Here is a 16,315-nt window from a genome sequence, read left to right on the forward strand (position 1 = left end):
TATCTAATTTAAAAGCCTGGGTGAACAAATGCATCTTGACTGCCCTTTTAAAAGTTGTAAGAGATGGGGAGGCTCTTATTTCAGCAGGAAGTGTGTTCCAAAGCCTCGGGGCAGCAATGGAGAAGGCCTGTCCCCAAGTAGCCACCAGACGAGCCGGTGGCAACTGCAGACAAATCTCTCCAGATGATCTCAATGTGCAGTATGGTTCAGAGAAGATGACATTCTCTTAAATACCCAGGGCCCAAGCTGTTTAGGGCTTTATAGGTTATAACCAAAACCTTGCACTCTGCCTGGAAACTTACCAGCAGCCAGTGTAAATGTTTTAAGATAGGAGTGATATGGTCTCTCTGAGATGACCCAGAGACCAATCTGGCTGCCGCATTCTGGACTAACTGGTTTCCGGACTATGTACAAAGGCAGCCCCACATAGAGCGCATTGCTGTAGTCAAGTCTGGAGGTGACCAGCAGATGTACTACTGTTCTGAGGTCATTTATCTCAAGAAATGGACGCAGCTGATGTATCAGCTGAAGCTGATAAAAAGCACCTCTGGCCACTGCCTCAACTTGGGACACCAGGGACAGTTTTGTGTCCAGAAGCACCCCCAGACTGCGTACCTGTTCCTTCTGGGGAAGAGTGACCCCATCCAGAACAGGCAAATCAAAATAATCTCTCGAGTTCTGACCGCGCACAATAAGTACCTTCGTCTTATCTGGATTCAGTCTCAGCTTGTTATCCACCACTGCCTCCAGGCAGGCATTTAGGGAGGTTATGCCTTCTCCCGATGATGTTGACATGGAGAAATAGATTTGGGTGTCATCAGCATACTGATAGCACCCTGCATCAAATCTCCTGATGATCTCTCCCAGCGGTTTCATGTAGATGTTAAACAACATTGCAGACAATACAGAGCCCTGAGGGACACCATACCATATCTGCCTGAAAGGAAAGAGTGGAACCACTACAAACCCACTCAGATGCTCCAGAAGGATACTATGGCTGATAGTATCGGAAGCCGCCAAGAGGTCTAAAAGGACCAACAGAGTCACACTTCCTCTGTCAATTCCCAATTGTAGATCATCCATGAGGCCGACCAAGGAAGTCTCCACCCCATAGCCTACCTGAGAGCCAGTCTGAAACGGGTCTAGATAATCAAAATTAGCATTAGGCTTTTAAGGTGAAGACTTTTCTGATTCTTGACTGTATTGCCTCCTTTCTCCCCCTTGATTGCCTGCTTGCCAACTTGAAAGTTGACATAGAGAAAATACCATCTGGTCTCTTCCCTTTAAACCTCCACTTTCATGTTTCTCCTTAGTCTTATAACACATGAGAACTTGCAGTCAGGACCTAAGTGGTTCCTTTGATCACATTTGACTGCAAGATGCCACGTGTCAGAACTGAACAAACCCTTATTGAAGTTATCATGAAATTTCCTTTAAACTATAAACAAGGCTTCAGTGTTCATATAGCACAAGTTCAAGTTCTCTGTGAAGATAGTTTTGTGTGACCAATTCAGCCCTTAGAGCGGGTCTTGGAATAAAGAAACTGCTTGAAGGTTTGTTGGCCATAACTTGCTTCATCTGGGACCCAGACTAGGCATCCACAGATCAGTTCCCATTAAGACACTATTGGGCCTAGTTCTAGTTGACAGAACTCTCCTTTAGATTACACTTCCCCCCTCTCTGACATAAAAGTTTTCCCCTGAAGTCTTTGATCTCTGAATTGTGACAGAAGCATGTCACAAGTGCTATGTAATCATTTATTAACACATTTCAAAGGATTGCGAGTTTTGTCTGATTGGGATCCTGATGTCAACATGTGCAACCTTGACACTTACATGCTGTGGCTGGGACAGGGCAATTGCTAATTGGGAGTGTCAGTCCTTCCTTGGATTTTAGGGTAGGTTGTGAAGGTAATAGGCCTGTGTGAAACCAGAGGTATGTCCTGATCATGCTTCCTTTAGCTCCCGAAAACTTGCTCTGCCCATGGGAAGTGTATTGTTTTCAGTTACCACTGCATTTCTAAGCATACTTGTCTGGAAGTGAGTCTCTAGCTGCAAATACTATCCATAGGTAAATGAAATAAAACTACAGTATTTTTTTAAAATTCCAATTGCTTATCTGCATTAAAGACAATTGTGTACAGAGATGCACATATCAGGTGATATATATAGACGATACATTAAATAAACAAATACATAAACTAAGGGTCACTTGGCTGTAGTATATTTGTTGTAAGCAACTTGGGATAGGCACAGGAATACAAGTTGGTTACACATATTCAGTTTGTATCAGGACTCTGTGTTTGTATAGATGTGCATTAACATATATATTTATATACATGTTTAGAAATAGTTCTGCTATTTTAAATAAAAATAATTTTGCTATAATAAAACCAGCACTTCAACAGAAATTTAAAACATACATCTCCAGAGTTGGACTACATGTTCCCTTCCTGACAAGAGTTTTGTACTATAAAGCAAAGCCTTTAGTCATCTTCGTTCCCAATATATGTTTGGGAACCTTTACAAGACACACACACCCCACTGTCCCTGCAGCAACACACCTGTTCTTGAACTTGTGAATATGCTTGTCACTATCATAGCTATTTTAAATTCAAATCTACATCTTCACAAGGCATGCTATGAGACCATTTAGACTGGCATAGCATTTATGAATATGGTAGTATGAAACAGAAGATCACAAATTTGAAACTGAAACACAGGAAGCTGCCTTGTACTGAGTCAGACCATTGGTCCATCTCGTTAAGCGTTGTCTACACTGACTGGCAGCAACTCTCCAAGATTTCAGATGGGAGTTTACCCCAGCCCTACCTAATGGCGCAGTGGAGAAATGACTTGATTAGCAAGACAGAGGTTGTCAGTTCAAATCCCCACTGGTATGTTTCCCAGACTATGGGAAATCCCCACTGGTATGTTTCCCAGACTATGGGAAACACCTATGTCGGGCAGCAGCGATATAGGAAGATGCTGAAAAGCATCCTCTCATACTGTGTGGGAGATGGCAATGATAAACCCCTCCTGTATTCTACCAAAGACAACCACAGGGCTCTGTGGTCACCAGGAGTTGACATTGACTCGACACCACACTTTACCTTACCTGGAAATGCCAGGGATTGAACCTGGGACCTTTGGCATACAAGCAACTGCTCTACCACTGAGCTGCAGTCCCAGTTTATATTCAGTGTATATTCTAGTTATCATAGTCTTTTCATTTGCTTTATGGATGTGCAATATGGAAAAACTGGCCTGGTCAGTTTTAAGAGTACTTAAGAAAACATTCCTACTTCTCCAGTAGAAACATTCCTACTTCTCCAGTAGAAACAATCACTGTGAATTGATATGCCTTTACACAGATACATGATCCTCATTGTTAAAGAAAAGAGAGGAGGAGAGGAGCATTTTTTGTGAGTGTGTGGTTTAGGGTACAGCCTAAGTCCAGCATCAAGATTATGAAATTAAAACCTGCCGCCATTCAGTTTAAGTTTTGGACAGTTGTACAAGTCCCTGTTTCACGTGGATGGGGACTTAGAAAGATTGCCTTGAAGCGCCAAGTGGGATAATGCACATGTATATGGTGTGTGGAAAGGAGGGGAGAAGGCCAGTTTGTCAGTTTCAGCTCCTTTGGGAGTCTGCATTTTATAGGCTGAGAGTGCTGGTCCTACTGTCAGAGGAGCAGAGACTTGTATCACATCTGCCATTGCTGATGGCTGGTGTCACAACAGTGGTGCAGCACATCACTCCAAATACAGGTTTCTCTTCTTGTTAAGGCAATCATTTATGCCCCCATAAGCCCCAAACAATATGTTGCAATTTGAGTGCCACGATGTGATATCACTAAAACAGAAATATGTCCTTGAGCACTTTTACAAGTTCAATAAAGAGTTTTTTGTCACTGTAGCGTAAAACCCATCTGATAAAATGGACTCTAGCCTAAACTTATGCTACAATAAATGTGTCTTTCGGGCACCGCAAGACTTGTCTTTGCTGTAGCAGCCTAACATGGCTATCCCTTGCCAAAGACGTTGAGAACTGGGTGATGCATCACATTTGTGGGACTCTTAGGGAGGGAGTGCGATGTCACTTTTTATTTCATCAGGGCCTTTTAATTTGTTCAATGTATTGCTTCATAAACGCAATTCTTCACATATGAAGATGTGGCTGAACTGCCCCACCCATTTCTCCAAGGTTTTTTAGGTGCGTTTTTTTAACAATCTGACTCGGCCCCTTCCTCCCGCGCAGGGAGCAAGCTCCGCCCCCCACCTTGTACCTTCCACACAGCCACAGCCGCCTTCTCACTTTAGCCGGTGATGACGCACGTTCGGCGCCATCTCCACCTCCTCCACCCTAACGAAGCGCGCTCCCGAGGAGGAGCACGTGATTCCTCCAGGGCCAACCGGGAGCCGAAGATTGTGGGGCGCGAAGCGCGTGCTCGCGGGCAGTTGTGCGGCGGGCGGGAGAGGAGAGAGAGCGAGTGAGGGAAGGAAGGAAGACACGGGCTCCCAGCGCGTGCGGACTCGCCCCCTTAGAGAGGTCCCTGCCTAACGCGTCGCCATGTCCGAGGAAAAGCCTAAGGTAAAAGGGGAAAGCAGACCCACCCGCCCCACTCTCTCTCTTCCGTCTTGGGGACAGGCCCGGCAGGACCGCGCAGGCGGGCCGGCCCTGTTACGAACTCCTCGGAAGGTGTGCTCCCGAGTTCCTCCCGTCTCGGTGTCGTCGGGATTGGTCTCCTCCAGGGAGAGAACCAGCGAGCTCAGGCCCGCGACTTGACGTTCCCCCGCCCCAGTTGTGAGCGACACCCGGACCCGCCTCCCCCGGAAGGAGGACAACTCGCGAGGGGGCGGCCCGACCGTGCTCTCTTTGGCTTCCACGCCCGCCCCGGCCGCGCCCGCCCCGCTGCGCCCTGCCAACTCCAGTTCTCTTTTTATTTTGGTCAAGGGAGAGGTGGTGATGGCGCGACCACCACGCGGCTGCTGCCCGCGATCCCTCCGGCCGAGGCCCGCCCGCGACTCTGCCTCCCTCGTTTTCTCTTCCCGCTTCGGTTGCAGTACTGCGCGCGCGCGCAGTAAACAGCTGGAAATAGGCGCAGATAAGTCCAGATCATTGGCTTAGCACCCGCGCGGTTCTGCCGAGGATCGCAACCCACGTGCTTGCACAGTGAGGCAGTTGGCATTAAGGCTGCAATCCAAGCATGTTGACTCGGAAATAAGGCCCACTGAACTCAGTGGGATTTCTGAGAAAGCAGGCATAGGATCTGGCTCCAAGTGTTCTGAACAAAGAACCTCGTTCTTTGTTGTGGAACTTAAGATGTCCCCAGTGAAAAAGTTCAAAGCTGGCAGGCTCTTTTCTAAGGCCAGTTGTCTCTTTCCCCAGCTAGTTTGCTGCCTTTTCTGGTGTCTACCACCCCATGATCCTAACTTTACCAGTTTCAGCTATAATGTGATACCAGACACGTATATTGCATATAAGCTTTCTAGAGCAGTTCTCAGAGGGCTGCAAGGCACATGCCTTCTTTCTGCCACAAGAAGCTGAATGGTAAAAGTTAAGATCGTGGGGTGATAAATTTTGTCAGTTTACTAGCTCTAAAAATCGCTCCAGGTTTGCTGCATGAGATGGGGCTTTCAGTTTATATCATCATTATACACTAAACTCTAAGATGAGTTAATCTCAAGTATTCCTGCTCACCCCTTTTCTTTTAAGTCCTCCTTCACTGTTGTGTTAGTGGTGGCATCTCCTGCTGCTTTGTGGAAAAGGAGGAGAAATTGACAAGAGATGTATCAAGTTTATCTCATTTTAGCATTGAACTCAAGTGGGACTGGTTAGAGTTCTAATTCCAGAAATCCTGGAGCGGAGAGGGCATTTTTGAATAGGTAATGGGCTGTGTGGTAACCAGAGGTCGACACCGACTTGACGGCACACTTTACGGTTAACTAGTGGACCCAGGCCCAGAGCATCTGCGCCTCTAGTTGGGCCCAGCCGTCCTCCACTCCCATGCCACTGACGTCACCCCGGGGGGCCAGGGCCAGGCCGTCCCACCAGCTCGCTGTGGTCCTCTTGCCCTCCTCAAGGCGGAGCCTCCGCCTTGCCATCCTCCTCGGGGTGGCGGGGCTTTGCCCGCTGCCCTTCCTCCTCTCGCCACCTGTTGTCCTCTCGCCCTTCTCAGGGCGGCGCCTCTGCCTCGCCATCCTTCGTGGCGGGGCTTCACCTGCCACCTGTCCTCCTCCCACCTCCCGTCCTCCTCTCGCCCGCCACCCCAGTCGGATCCTGGCACATGCTCCTCTCTCCCACCCTTTCATGTGTCGCTCCTTCTGGGCCCGCCATTGGTTGCGGCTGCAGCCGCGGCAGAGCTTGCCACATCTCCTCTAAAGGAATTAATTATATAGATAGATGGTGGAAGGACTGCCAGATAATGAAGAGAGTCAGTGTTATACACCATCAGGAGGTGCATCACAAATTGCCCTCTAGACCACCAGTGACAATGGCTCTCCATCTATTCATACTGAAAGGATTGCACTGCAGTTGCAATGGAAGCTCCAAAATTGTTAAAAACCAAACAAAGCAAAAACTAGCAATTACATCTAGAAAAAATGGGGATATCAGTGACTTCTCCAGTGTTGGAGAGAAACATTGGCTAGGTTCAGAGTTCACACTAAAACATGCGGCAAAGCTGCCTTTATCCATGATATGATGAGAAGATATATTGCCTGGAAAGACCCTTATCTACTTCATTACTAATTTGGCCTTGAAGGCAGATGTTAATTTTTTGGGATTGCAGAAAAGTTGCTCCTATGGGTTCCTACTTAATTTCATAGGCATGAACTCTCCGTATATGAAACTGAAAAAAATAATAGGAGGGAGGAGAAAGGGATCACTTTATTCTTTTAACCAGTAGTTTTAATGTTTGGTTACCATCAGAACTGTGTAGTTGAATCTTTACGTAGCAGACCATTCAGGTAGCAAAAATTCCCAGCTATAAGTAGCTGTTCTTGTTATCTTCTATGAAATCTGAGCCATTTAATGAATAGTATAGCTTTATTGAGCATCTGTCACCTTTGGTTTGAAAAGTAATATTATAGGTATTTAATATAAACAACTCATTGTATACTTAGGAGCATTTCTTATGTGCAATTAAACTTACCTTGACAATAGCTTTCTGTAAGTGCTACTTGTATGAATTACTACTAAACTGAAAATGAGACAATAGTAGAAAAGGGGGTATAGATTTCAAGGCACCTTACAGCTCCAAATGATCTGTTGGTTTCATTATTTCTTACCTTTCTGCTCAGAGATGCACTCAAGGTGGCTTACATTCAGAGAAAGTTACAGTACATAAATATAAGCTGACAACAAGTACACACCCAAATAAAAACAAATTCCAGTGAGGCAACTTTAAAAGATCTAGAAAGCCAGTTTAAATAATATAGTTTTCACTGCTTTTTTTATTTGGGACCATGATACTTTAAGGTCTGTCTCCTCCCATATGAACCTTCCCATTAACTTGCTTGCGCTGCTAATTCACCAGTTTGCCATTTGGACTAAGGGTTTGGCATGAAGAGTGACAGTCTCTGTTGTGAGATTTGTAGGGTATTATCTTCTAGATGTTAAGCACATATCTGAAAAATCCTCACGTTTCTGCTGAGTTATCTCAATGACTCTTGCCAGAAGATACTGATATATACTAATATTTGTTTTGCAGGAAGGAGTAAAAACAGAGAATGATCATATCAATTTAAAAGTAGCTGGTCAAGATGGATCGGTGGTCCAGTTTAAAATAAAACGGCACACACCGCTAAATAAACTAATGAAGGCTTATTGTGAGAGACAGGTAAATGAGCTAACGTGTGTAAATAAATATTGTTTAATGTTGAATACATACAGATGCCCCCCAAGTGTTTATAAAGAGATTAGCTACAGAGATAAATTACGATATTGAAATGTGGTATGTTTTCCTGAGGATTATCAATGTATTAGTGCTGCCAAATCTAATAGACTGGAGTGTGGAAGCATTTGAATATTCTATATAAACTTGGATGCACTTCCTTCTAGAGCTAGGTTAAACTCATTTCAGCTTCTCAATTGCATTTATTGTGTGGTCCCAGCACTTTAATTCAGAAGAATTTCAATTAATGTAATTAAACCTGATTCTTCCCTATCTATTGTTTATAGCATAATAGGGGCATTGACACAGGAGCCAGGGAAATGCTGTGTTATGGGGCATATCTGAACCTACTTTATAGAGTTAAGCAGACATGTAAAACTGTATTCTTTAATGGGGACAGTATGATGTGAGCAAACCTGAGATGAGTTAAGCTTACTCTCTGCTACAGTGAAGGCTGCAAGGGAAGAGGAAAATGAATATGAAATGTTTTCTGTTTTTCGGTCAGGATGCTAATTCCTATATGGATGGGATCTTGCTGATTTGTACAAGGGCCCACTGTATATAGGTCCAAGAAAATATATTGCCCTATTTCATTTTCCCAAAGGCCCTACTTAGATTAATAGATTAGAGTGTGTAGAAATGTTACGAGGCCAGCACCACCCTGAGCTGAAATTGGCTTATAAAATGTGTGTACTATCAGTCAATTGACTTTGGAATATTGATGTCTACAAGCAATATCCACTTTGACTTAAATAAAATGTCTTTCATGTGGATTCAATAAGGAAAGATTCATATATCAACTTTCATCTTGCAGGGTTTGTCAATGAGACAGATTAGATTCAGATTTGATGGGCAACCAATTAATGAAACAGACACACCTGCACAGGTAAGAGAGAAAGTGCTGTGATACTGGTGGGGCTGAGCCCAAAGACATTGAATTACTGCCCACATCTTGGGAATTCTCAGAATTGGCAGAAATGAGAATTGTGTTGATTTCTAGAACCTAATTTTGCCATGATGGAGCTGAATCATTATTAATAATACTGTGGGCCTTTCTACCTAGGGAAACAGCTTAACTTCAAGGTGGGAGCTATGAAGATGAGCGAGGGTGAAATAACTTCAGTGGAGAATAATCACTTTGTTGCCATATACATAGATAAATGCCAGTGCCAATAGTGAGGGAATGGCAGTGATGACATTCTCTTTCCTTTATGGTTTGTACATAAATATTTAAGGAGAGAAATATTAACAATTGTGCTTGCAGAGTGTTAAGATTACCACTTCTGGTATGCCACCAATGATGATCAGGAATACAGCTAATAGACACCCTTTTATAGCAAGGGTAGGCAAACTTGGCTCTCCAGATGTTGTTGAACTACAGCTCCCATAATTCCCAGCCACAATAAATTGAACAATACCTGGAAAGCCAAGGTTGCCTGTCCTTGTTGTACAGGATCATTCATTCATTCAATTAATTTTTATACCGCCCTTGTAAAATGGCTCAGGACAGTTACAATTAAAACAAATTTCCAGATGTGATGGAATTCATTGATAGTGGTAATAGGTTATATGTGTAGCAAACCTTTTATCATTGGTTGAAAGTGATCATCATTTCTCATGGAAACTCTCTCCACATACATAAGTTTAGTGGTAATTGTTAGTGTGCTATGGCATATACTCCCCACAGGAGTGGGGACATGCCACCACATAAGCTCTCAGTTACTGCCAAGAAAGGATGTGTAGATGAGACCTTGTGAAGGGCAAGGGGTTATCAGTTAAGACTGCAGACTGGGACAGTGAGAATTTGGGCCGGAATGCAACTTTGAGATGAATTCCAAATCATTGTCCTGTAAGAAAGATGTGAGAGCTGAGCACCCTCTGAGCCTGAGTTATTGAAAGTTTCTCCATGGGAATGTGTTCCAAAACTGATAAAATGAAATGTAACAACCATGATCACTATTAGTCTTAAAGCCTGTTTTAAAATGGGCATTACCATTTGGGGTATGAAACTGGGTGCATCTGTTTGTTTAGTAAATATTCGGTAATCCAAAAACCTTCGGTTTAAGATGAGAGTTAAGATGTTTTCCATTTTCACTCAGGCTCTAAAAGAATGGAAATTGCAAGTTAAGTGCCCATCTTAACTTCTGCACCATATAAGCTAAAAAGACTTTGTACAGCCTGGTATATGATTATGGCTTTAGAAATGAGGCTCTATGGACCCACCCTTTGCCTTGATCGGAGATGTATTTAGCAAAAACCCATCAGATGCATCTCTAGAGAAACTGCACCTGTTAAATGTCTGGTGATACTCTTTGGGGCTATTCACACAATCGTAGAAAAATTGTAGATTTTTTACAATTGTGAGAACCACTGGGCTCGGCTGCGAGCTCGGTGGTTCTTGAGCGGGTAACCCGCTCAAGAAGCCCGCCCCTTAAACCGGGTTTGTGGAGCGAGCACTTCGCAAACCTGTTTTCCGCGTTGCGGTTACTCACGAGTAAACCCCCTGTGGGAGGCTGAAAAGCAGGTTCCTGGCTCGGCTTCCTGCCCTCGCGCAGGGCATACTGGTGCTTCTGGGGGCCACGCAGCCCCCGAACTCCCCAGCCCCAACTGGCTCGGTCACAGAGCCAGAAATCGTGTGGGCGGCCAATCTGGCTGCCCAGGGCTCCCGCCCTGATCGTCTGCGGGGATCCCTGCTTAGCTTCACAGACCAGTTCTCACTGATCTTGAGACCCGGCTCTTTATTTAGCAGGGGGAGAGTAACTGGCCTTAACCACCCCCAGCACAGTACCTCCAGTGACTGTTGCTTGTGTAGGCTATTGCGGACAGGGTTCCATCTTATTTGTTATTTCTCTGTGTAGACTACCCTGAGCCATTTTTGGAAGGGCAGTATAGAAATAAAATAAATAAAATAAAATAACGCTCTTGGCTAACTTTCCCTTCATTATTTTCCCTGTTATGGGGATTTTGAACAGTAATTACTCAAATAAAATTACTCAAAAATCACCAGAGTTAGGTTTTTCAAACCAGCAAAAGGCACCAGCCCAGTACGGACCTGAATTTTGGGGGAATGCTAAAAAAATTCCGAACATTTAAAGATTTACGTTATCTGTGGTGAAAAAAACATTGCCCACACTTTGAACCCTCTTTTTATGAGTTAAAAACTTAAGCTGTTGGGTTTGCACCAGGTTTGGAGGAGTGGTGTCTCTTATCCCCTAGTTGATGTGTGCACAATTTTAGAGGGATTGGGTGGATATTTTTGACTTTATAAGCAATAAAATCTTCAGGGCTTATAATAGTGGAATGTTGAAAACACTCCTCATCTTAACTATACTGGCAGTATAACTTTTGAGACTCATTAATTGTGTTAGAAAGAAATTAAATTAAACCCAAAACAGTTGGTTGATTGGAAAAATTTATTCAACCCAGCAACAAATTAATTTAACAAGCTGTTAGATTTCCTCTTGTTCATAGTTTGGGGGGTCTACAGATTTCAGTTTGGCTTATTAGCCAAGCTCTTGTTTTGTGATTACCACCAGCCTGCCTTACCACCACTCCTTTTCCTGCTCCAAATCCTCCATCGAAGAAAGAAGGAGTAGTCTCTCTCACTTCCTGTTGGGCTTTTGCAGGAGATTCCTATTACTATGCATATTTATATACTGCTTTTCACCCAAAGTTTTCAAAGCAGTTTATACAGAAAGAAACATAAAATGGGTTTTTTTGGCCCCAAAGGGCTCACAATCTTAAAAACAAGAATATAAGCTAGACACCAGCAACAGCCACTGGAGGGGTGCTGTGCTGGGGTTAGATAGGGCTAGTTGCTCTCACCTTGCTAAATATAAGAGAATCGCCTCTTGAAAAGGGTGCCTCTTTGCTCAGCAGGGTGAAGGAAAGATGTGCTCTTGGTGTTTTTTTGTAAACACTTTGGCTGACTTCCAGAGTAAATTACTCATGAGTAATTCCATTGAAATTAATGGGACAAGTTAGTCATGAAACTTCCTGAGTAATTTACTCTGGATGTCACCCCTTTTCTAGAGAGATACTGGGTGGTTACTATCCCATGTGTTGGGTTTTTCCATGAAGGAGAGCAACTATTCCTCCTTTCCTTCTCCAGGTTTCTGTGGAGGAAATGAGGTGTGATTTCTCTTTCATGAGCTTGAGGTTTTGTGGAAAGTGCCAGCAGTGCCTTTCAGGAGAACTTGGATGAGGAGAAGAAGTGGTTTCTCGCTTCCTTTCCTGCAAAAATTCAGTGCCAGGAAGTGAAACCACCTGATGTCTCTTTCAGACAGGGCTTTTGCAGAAAGTTCCAGCAGTGCCTCTCTGCTGCTGCTGCTTCCTTCCATGAAAGCCAAGCAGGAAGGAATAGAAATACATTCCTCAAGGGACAACTTGTGGGAGGAGAGGTGGCTTCTTTCTCCTGCAAGCAGGGCTTTTGCTAGAAAAATGCAGAAGTGCTCGTAACTAGTGAACAAGCAGCTGAATGTATACAGCCCTTTTTATAGTGTATTCCAGGTAACTTAGAGCATCCCCTTTATTGGGATATGATTCTGTGGATTTGGAATAGCTTTGTTTATAAAAGTTTGCCTAATGTGCTCTCCAAGATGCACGTTAATTGTGCTAGTGTTGAACAACATGTATTGAAAGTGTGTGACTGTCATATTTGCTAAGCAAGCCGGAGCAGTTGGGAAAGGAAACAAGAGGCCCAGGTCTTAAAGAATAAGCCTGCTCCATTGAGAAGGCTTGGAGTTAATAACTACTAGAAAATGATTTACTGAATAGATGGTTCCTATTGATCTTAAGCTGTGGTAAGGAACATGGTTTTATTTTTGAGGATATATTAGCACTTTATAGGTAGCAGGTATGCAAGTGAAGAGCTACAGGGGAGCAGTCAATTATAGATAGTGATCTGTATCCTAAGGAATTTAGTCATGCTTAAGCACCATTGACATCAATGAGAAATCTGTGTTATGTTAAGTTAAATTCCATTAATTTCAATGAAATTTTGGAATCCTAACTTTCTTAGGATACAATCTAATGAACTGAATGATGTAGTTTGAAAACCCAGCCTGGTGAAGGCTGTGGATTTCTCTTTAACAGTTTGCAACTTAACCTGAGTGTGTGAGAAATGACTGATAAGGTTCTGAAGCATTTGGATTTTGGAAGGACAGTGCGGTAATGAGGAAAATCGGAGTGACAAGTAAATATTACTTCAAAGAAGAACTTCTGAACAAGACAGGTTAAGAAATTGTAAGGAAAAGTGTCATAAACTCTAAACTACTCACCACCTTTTTTTCTCAACAGTTGGAGATGGAAGATGAAGATACCATTGATGTGTTTCAACAGCAGACGGGTGGCATGTGCTAAATATCCTGTCCTTTTGGGAAGAGGAATGTAAAATGTCACCTCACTTTATCATCTGTCCTTGGATTTGCTATTAAATAGTAAACAAATGAACATGCCAATCATACAGGAATCTTCTCATGTTCTGAGGACACTTACCTAAATTTTTCCTGTCCCTGATATACTGCGTGTGCAAGTCGAAGCTGTATCTGTGGAAAATAACTGCATCATAAAATGGATCCCGTTAAAATTAAATTTCCAAATAAGTAAAATATTGGCTGTTGTCTGCTGTCATCTTGTTCCTATAAATTTGTGGCCTAAATACCAACCTACTGTAAGGGAAAAAAGATACTTTATCCTGGCTTCTGTTTTTGTTTTATTGCTTAATTATGGTAATGTAAATAATGAAATATTTTTCCTTGCAATAGTAAGTTTCTTCTCAGTTAGGTGGCTTGGGAAAGAAGAAGGTTTTACTGTTAAATGCAGTTATTACTTCAAAACTGTTAATGGGATATACAGAAAGGACAGTACTTGCAGATACAATGCTGAGTATAGTGGCAGTTTAAGGTAATGCAAATGTACATGTGCTTTTTCATAATAAAATAGCATAGAATCAAACAATTTTTTAAAGTAATGGAATGTCTTGAGTTTGTCAGCAGCTGTAGCACTTGCATTTGTTAACGATCACATCTGCTTCTTAACTCACATGTCCAGGGCTGTGCACCAGTATATTTAATACAATGTTTAAAGAATGGACCAGAATCACCTAGGAAGATCTGCTGTTCAACTATTAACTTTAATGGGACTTGTGCAGGAGAAATTATTAGCAGATAGTTCCCAATAAGAATACTGCTTTGCATTATCAGTTTATTAGGCAATAAATAAAAGTGTGTATATTATTTCCATTACCCCTCTTAAAAGCTGAACTTGTACTCATTTCTTTTTCTAGTAGTTTGAAATACATAGACTGGGATTCAAAGGGTCAGCTGCAGTGTTATGCATACTCACCAGGGTTTTCCATCTCTGCTTCCTATAGCAACTCTTTGTTTCTTCCACAAAGCTGCTCCTGAGGGGTTTGGGAACCCTCAGAAACAATTTGCATTGTGGTGCAGGGGGAACAGCTGAAGGTGGGGATATTTGTGATACCTTAACTTTTACATGCACACAGAAATGCTTTCTGCTCACACATGAGGCTCTTTGGATCCTAGCTGTGAATTCAGAGTTCTTTTTAATATGTTCTGTTAAATAAGTTAGGGTTTAGTTTAGTTTTTTAAAAAAAATAAAAAGGAGATTAATTACATTTGTAGGTCTGGTTCAATGTGGAGGCATTTCATGGTTGAACACAACTTCTGAATAATACAACTTGATTTTCTTGGACTTTTGCTGTACTCTTTCCTCAAAAATTTAAATGCATTTTGTGGAGACATCCAGCTTATGATGCTTTTTGGATATGCTTCAAATGAAAATGGTGAAGTCATTCTGTTTGACTTTCAGTAGGCTATCCATTGCTGCTTACAAAGGTCACTTTCTGCCATTTAGGTCTATCTTTCCATGTCAAGATCATCTGCTTGCTGGATATCTTGCTGAAAGAGTCTCTTTTCTTGTATATGGGCTAAGAAGGGATATTCTCTTAAAACTGTCATTGTTTATTCACCAATTTGTACAATATTTGTTGTCCTTTACTACTGTATACAGTCAATATAGTTTGATACTCTGTCTCTTGGCTTATGCTTAATGGTGCATTTCACATGACTGTACTCGAAACTATAACACTGAAATGCTGACAACTTACTCATATGTTTATCTTTATTAAAATTCTTTTATTGAGAGTGAACCTACTATTCAAGGTATAAATGTCTGTTCAGGATAAAAACAGATTTTCCATAAATAGACTCTAGAGGCTTTTCTTCATTTGTGAACTGTCTATTACGTGCTTATTCATTAGAAGTTCCTTCTCTTTGCCCTAAGTATCTTGGGTACGCTTATGTTCTTAAGAAGGAAATTTATGCTATGAAGTCCTGCATGTTAAGGTCATGTTTGTATTCAGTGTTGGAGGTGTAATTAAAGGTACTTATGCATGTTTGGCTGCTATGAGAAGCAGAACCAGTTCCAGAATAACATTGTGCAAGATGTGTGAAAAGATGGCACAAACATTGTTTCCAAAAGTAGGTATACTCTGACCTTACCTCCAGTGGCTCTGTTTAAGTTCAATATGTGCACTTCTATAAACTATATACTAACCAAATGATGAATCCTTAGATAATATAGATAACCCCCGCCAACTTGGCAAAGAGGCACCTTTTAATGTGGTGATTCTCTTCATTTAGCAGGGGGAGAGTAACTGGCCCTATTCACCCCCAGCACAGGACCTCCAGTGACTGTTGCTGGTGTCTGTCTTGTGTTCTTTTAGATTGTGAACTCTTTGGGGACAGAGATCCATCTTATTTATTTATTTATTATTTCTCTGTGTAAACTGCCTTGAGCCATTTTTGGAAGTGCTCCAAAATTGGATAGAAATCGAATTAATAATAATAATATCCCAGGACTTGGAATCCCTTCTGCAAAGAACAGTGCACTTGGTGTCCTGGATATGGTATTGCAAAATGCTCCTCTGTCCTAGTAGGTTGTCAGAGCTGGGTTTTGCAGTTCGGGCTCTAGGGGATAGGTGGTGTTTTGCTCTCCTGTGCTGCTACGTCCTTGTGCTTTAAGGCCATATTCGTTTCGGATTGTAGAAATATGGAGAGATGCCATCAGTTGCAGTAGAAGCCTCATTACTGGCTTTTTTTCTGTGCTGCCTTTCTAGAGCAATTATAGGCACAAGTCAGTAACTGAAAGTGATAAAAGCGCTTTCCTGAGAATGCACAACTGTGCACAAATTCTATAACTTGAAATCAAGAAGCTGGTTTTAAATGTGCCTGTGCTGCCTGATTGTTGGTCACAGGTATTTCTCAACTTTTTTTAAAAATTGCAATTTGGTACTATAGTTACCAATTGATTTCCGGGGGTGGGGGGAATACTTCAGAAAAGAATATTTTGTTAATAGTTTTATCTTGCCAAGTGCCCCTAAGAGACACAATGGTGA

General features: G+C 42.4%; 1 protein-coding gene and 1 long non-coding RNA gene across 2 annotated transcripts in view; one reads left to right on the forward strand and one right to left on the reverse strand.

Annotated features, from left to right (window-relative positions):
• LOC128349902 (uncharacterized) overlaps positions 1-4,394 on the reverse strand; it is a 19,763-nt gene extending 15,369 nt beyond the window's left edge. The window contains exon 1 of the long non-coding RNA XR_008319060.1: positions 4,288-4,394. This is a non-coding gene — a long non-coding RNA (uncharacterized LOC128349902). The remainder of the gene's footprint in view (positions 1-4,287) is intronic.
• A 26-nt stretch (positions 4,395-4,420) lies between these two features.
• On the forward strand, positions 4,421-15,067 carry LOC128349901 (small ubiquitin-related modifier 3). The gene is made up of 4 exons (XM_053307191.1): positions 4,421-4,592; positions 7,714-7,842; positions 8,711-8,782; positions 13,195-15,067. The coding sequence occupies exons 1-4, from the start codon at positions 4,572-4,574 to the stop codon at positions 13,255-13,257; spliced, it is 285 nt and encodes a 94-aa protein (XP_053163166.1). The 5' UTR covers positions 4,421-4,571; the 3' UTR covers positions 13,258-15,067.
• Positions 15,068-16,315: the final 1,248 nt, after the last annotated feature.

Source organism: Hemicordylus capensis, chromosome 3 (assembly GCF_027244095.1).
Source record: "Hemicordylus capensis ecotype Gifberg chromosome 3, rHemCap1.1.pri, whole genome shotgun sequence".
NCBI lineage: Eukaryota > Metazoa > Chordata > Lepidosauria > Squamata > Cordylidae > Hemicordylus > Hemicordylus capensis.

What these genes read in the sequence shown, in the direction of transcription:
- LOC128349901 (XM_053307191.1), top strand. Translation starts at nt 4,572, where the DNA reads ATGTCCGAGGAAAAGCCTAAG. An exon ending in AGGCTTATTGTGAGAGACAG is followed by an intron (nt 7,843 to 8,710) that starts GTAAATGAGCTA and finishes TTCATCTTGCAG; the next exon opens with GGTTTGTCAATGAGACAGAT. An exon ending in AAACAGACACACCTGCACAG is followed by an intron (nt 8,783 to 13,194) that starts GTAAGAGAGAAA and finishes TTTTCTCAACAG; the next exon opens with TTGGAGATGGAAGATGAAGA.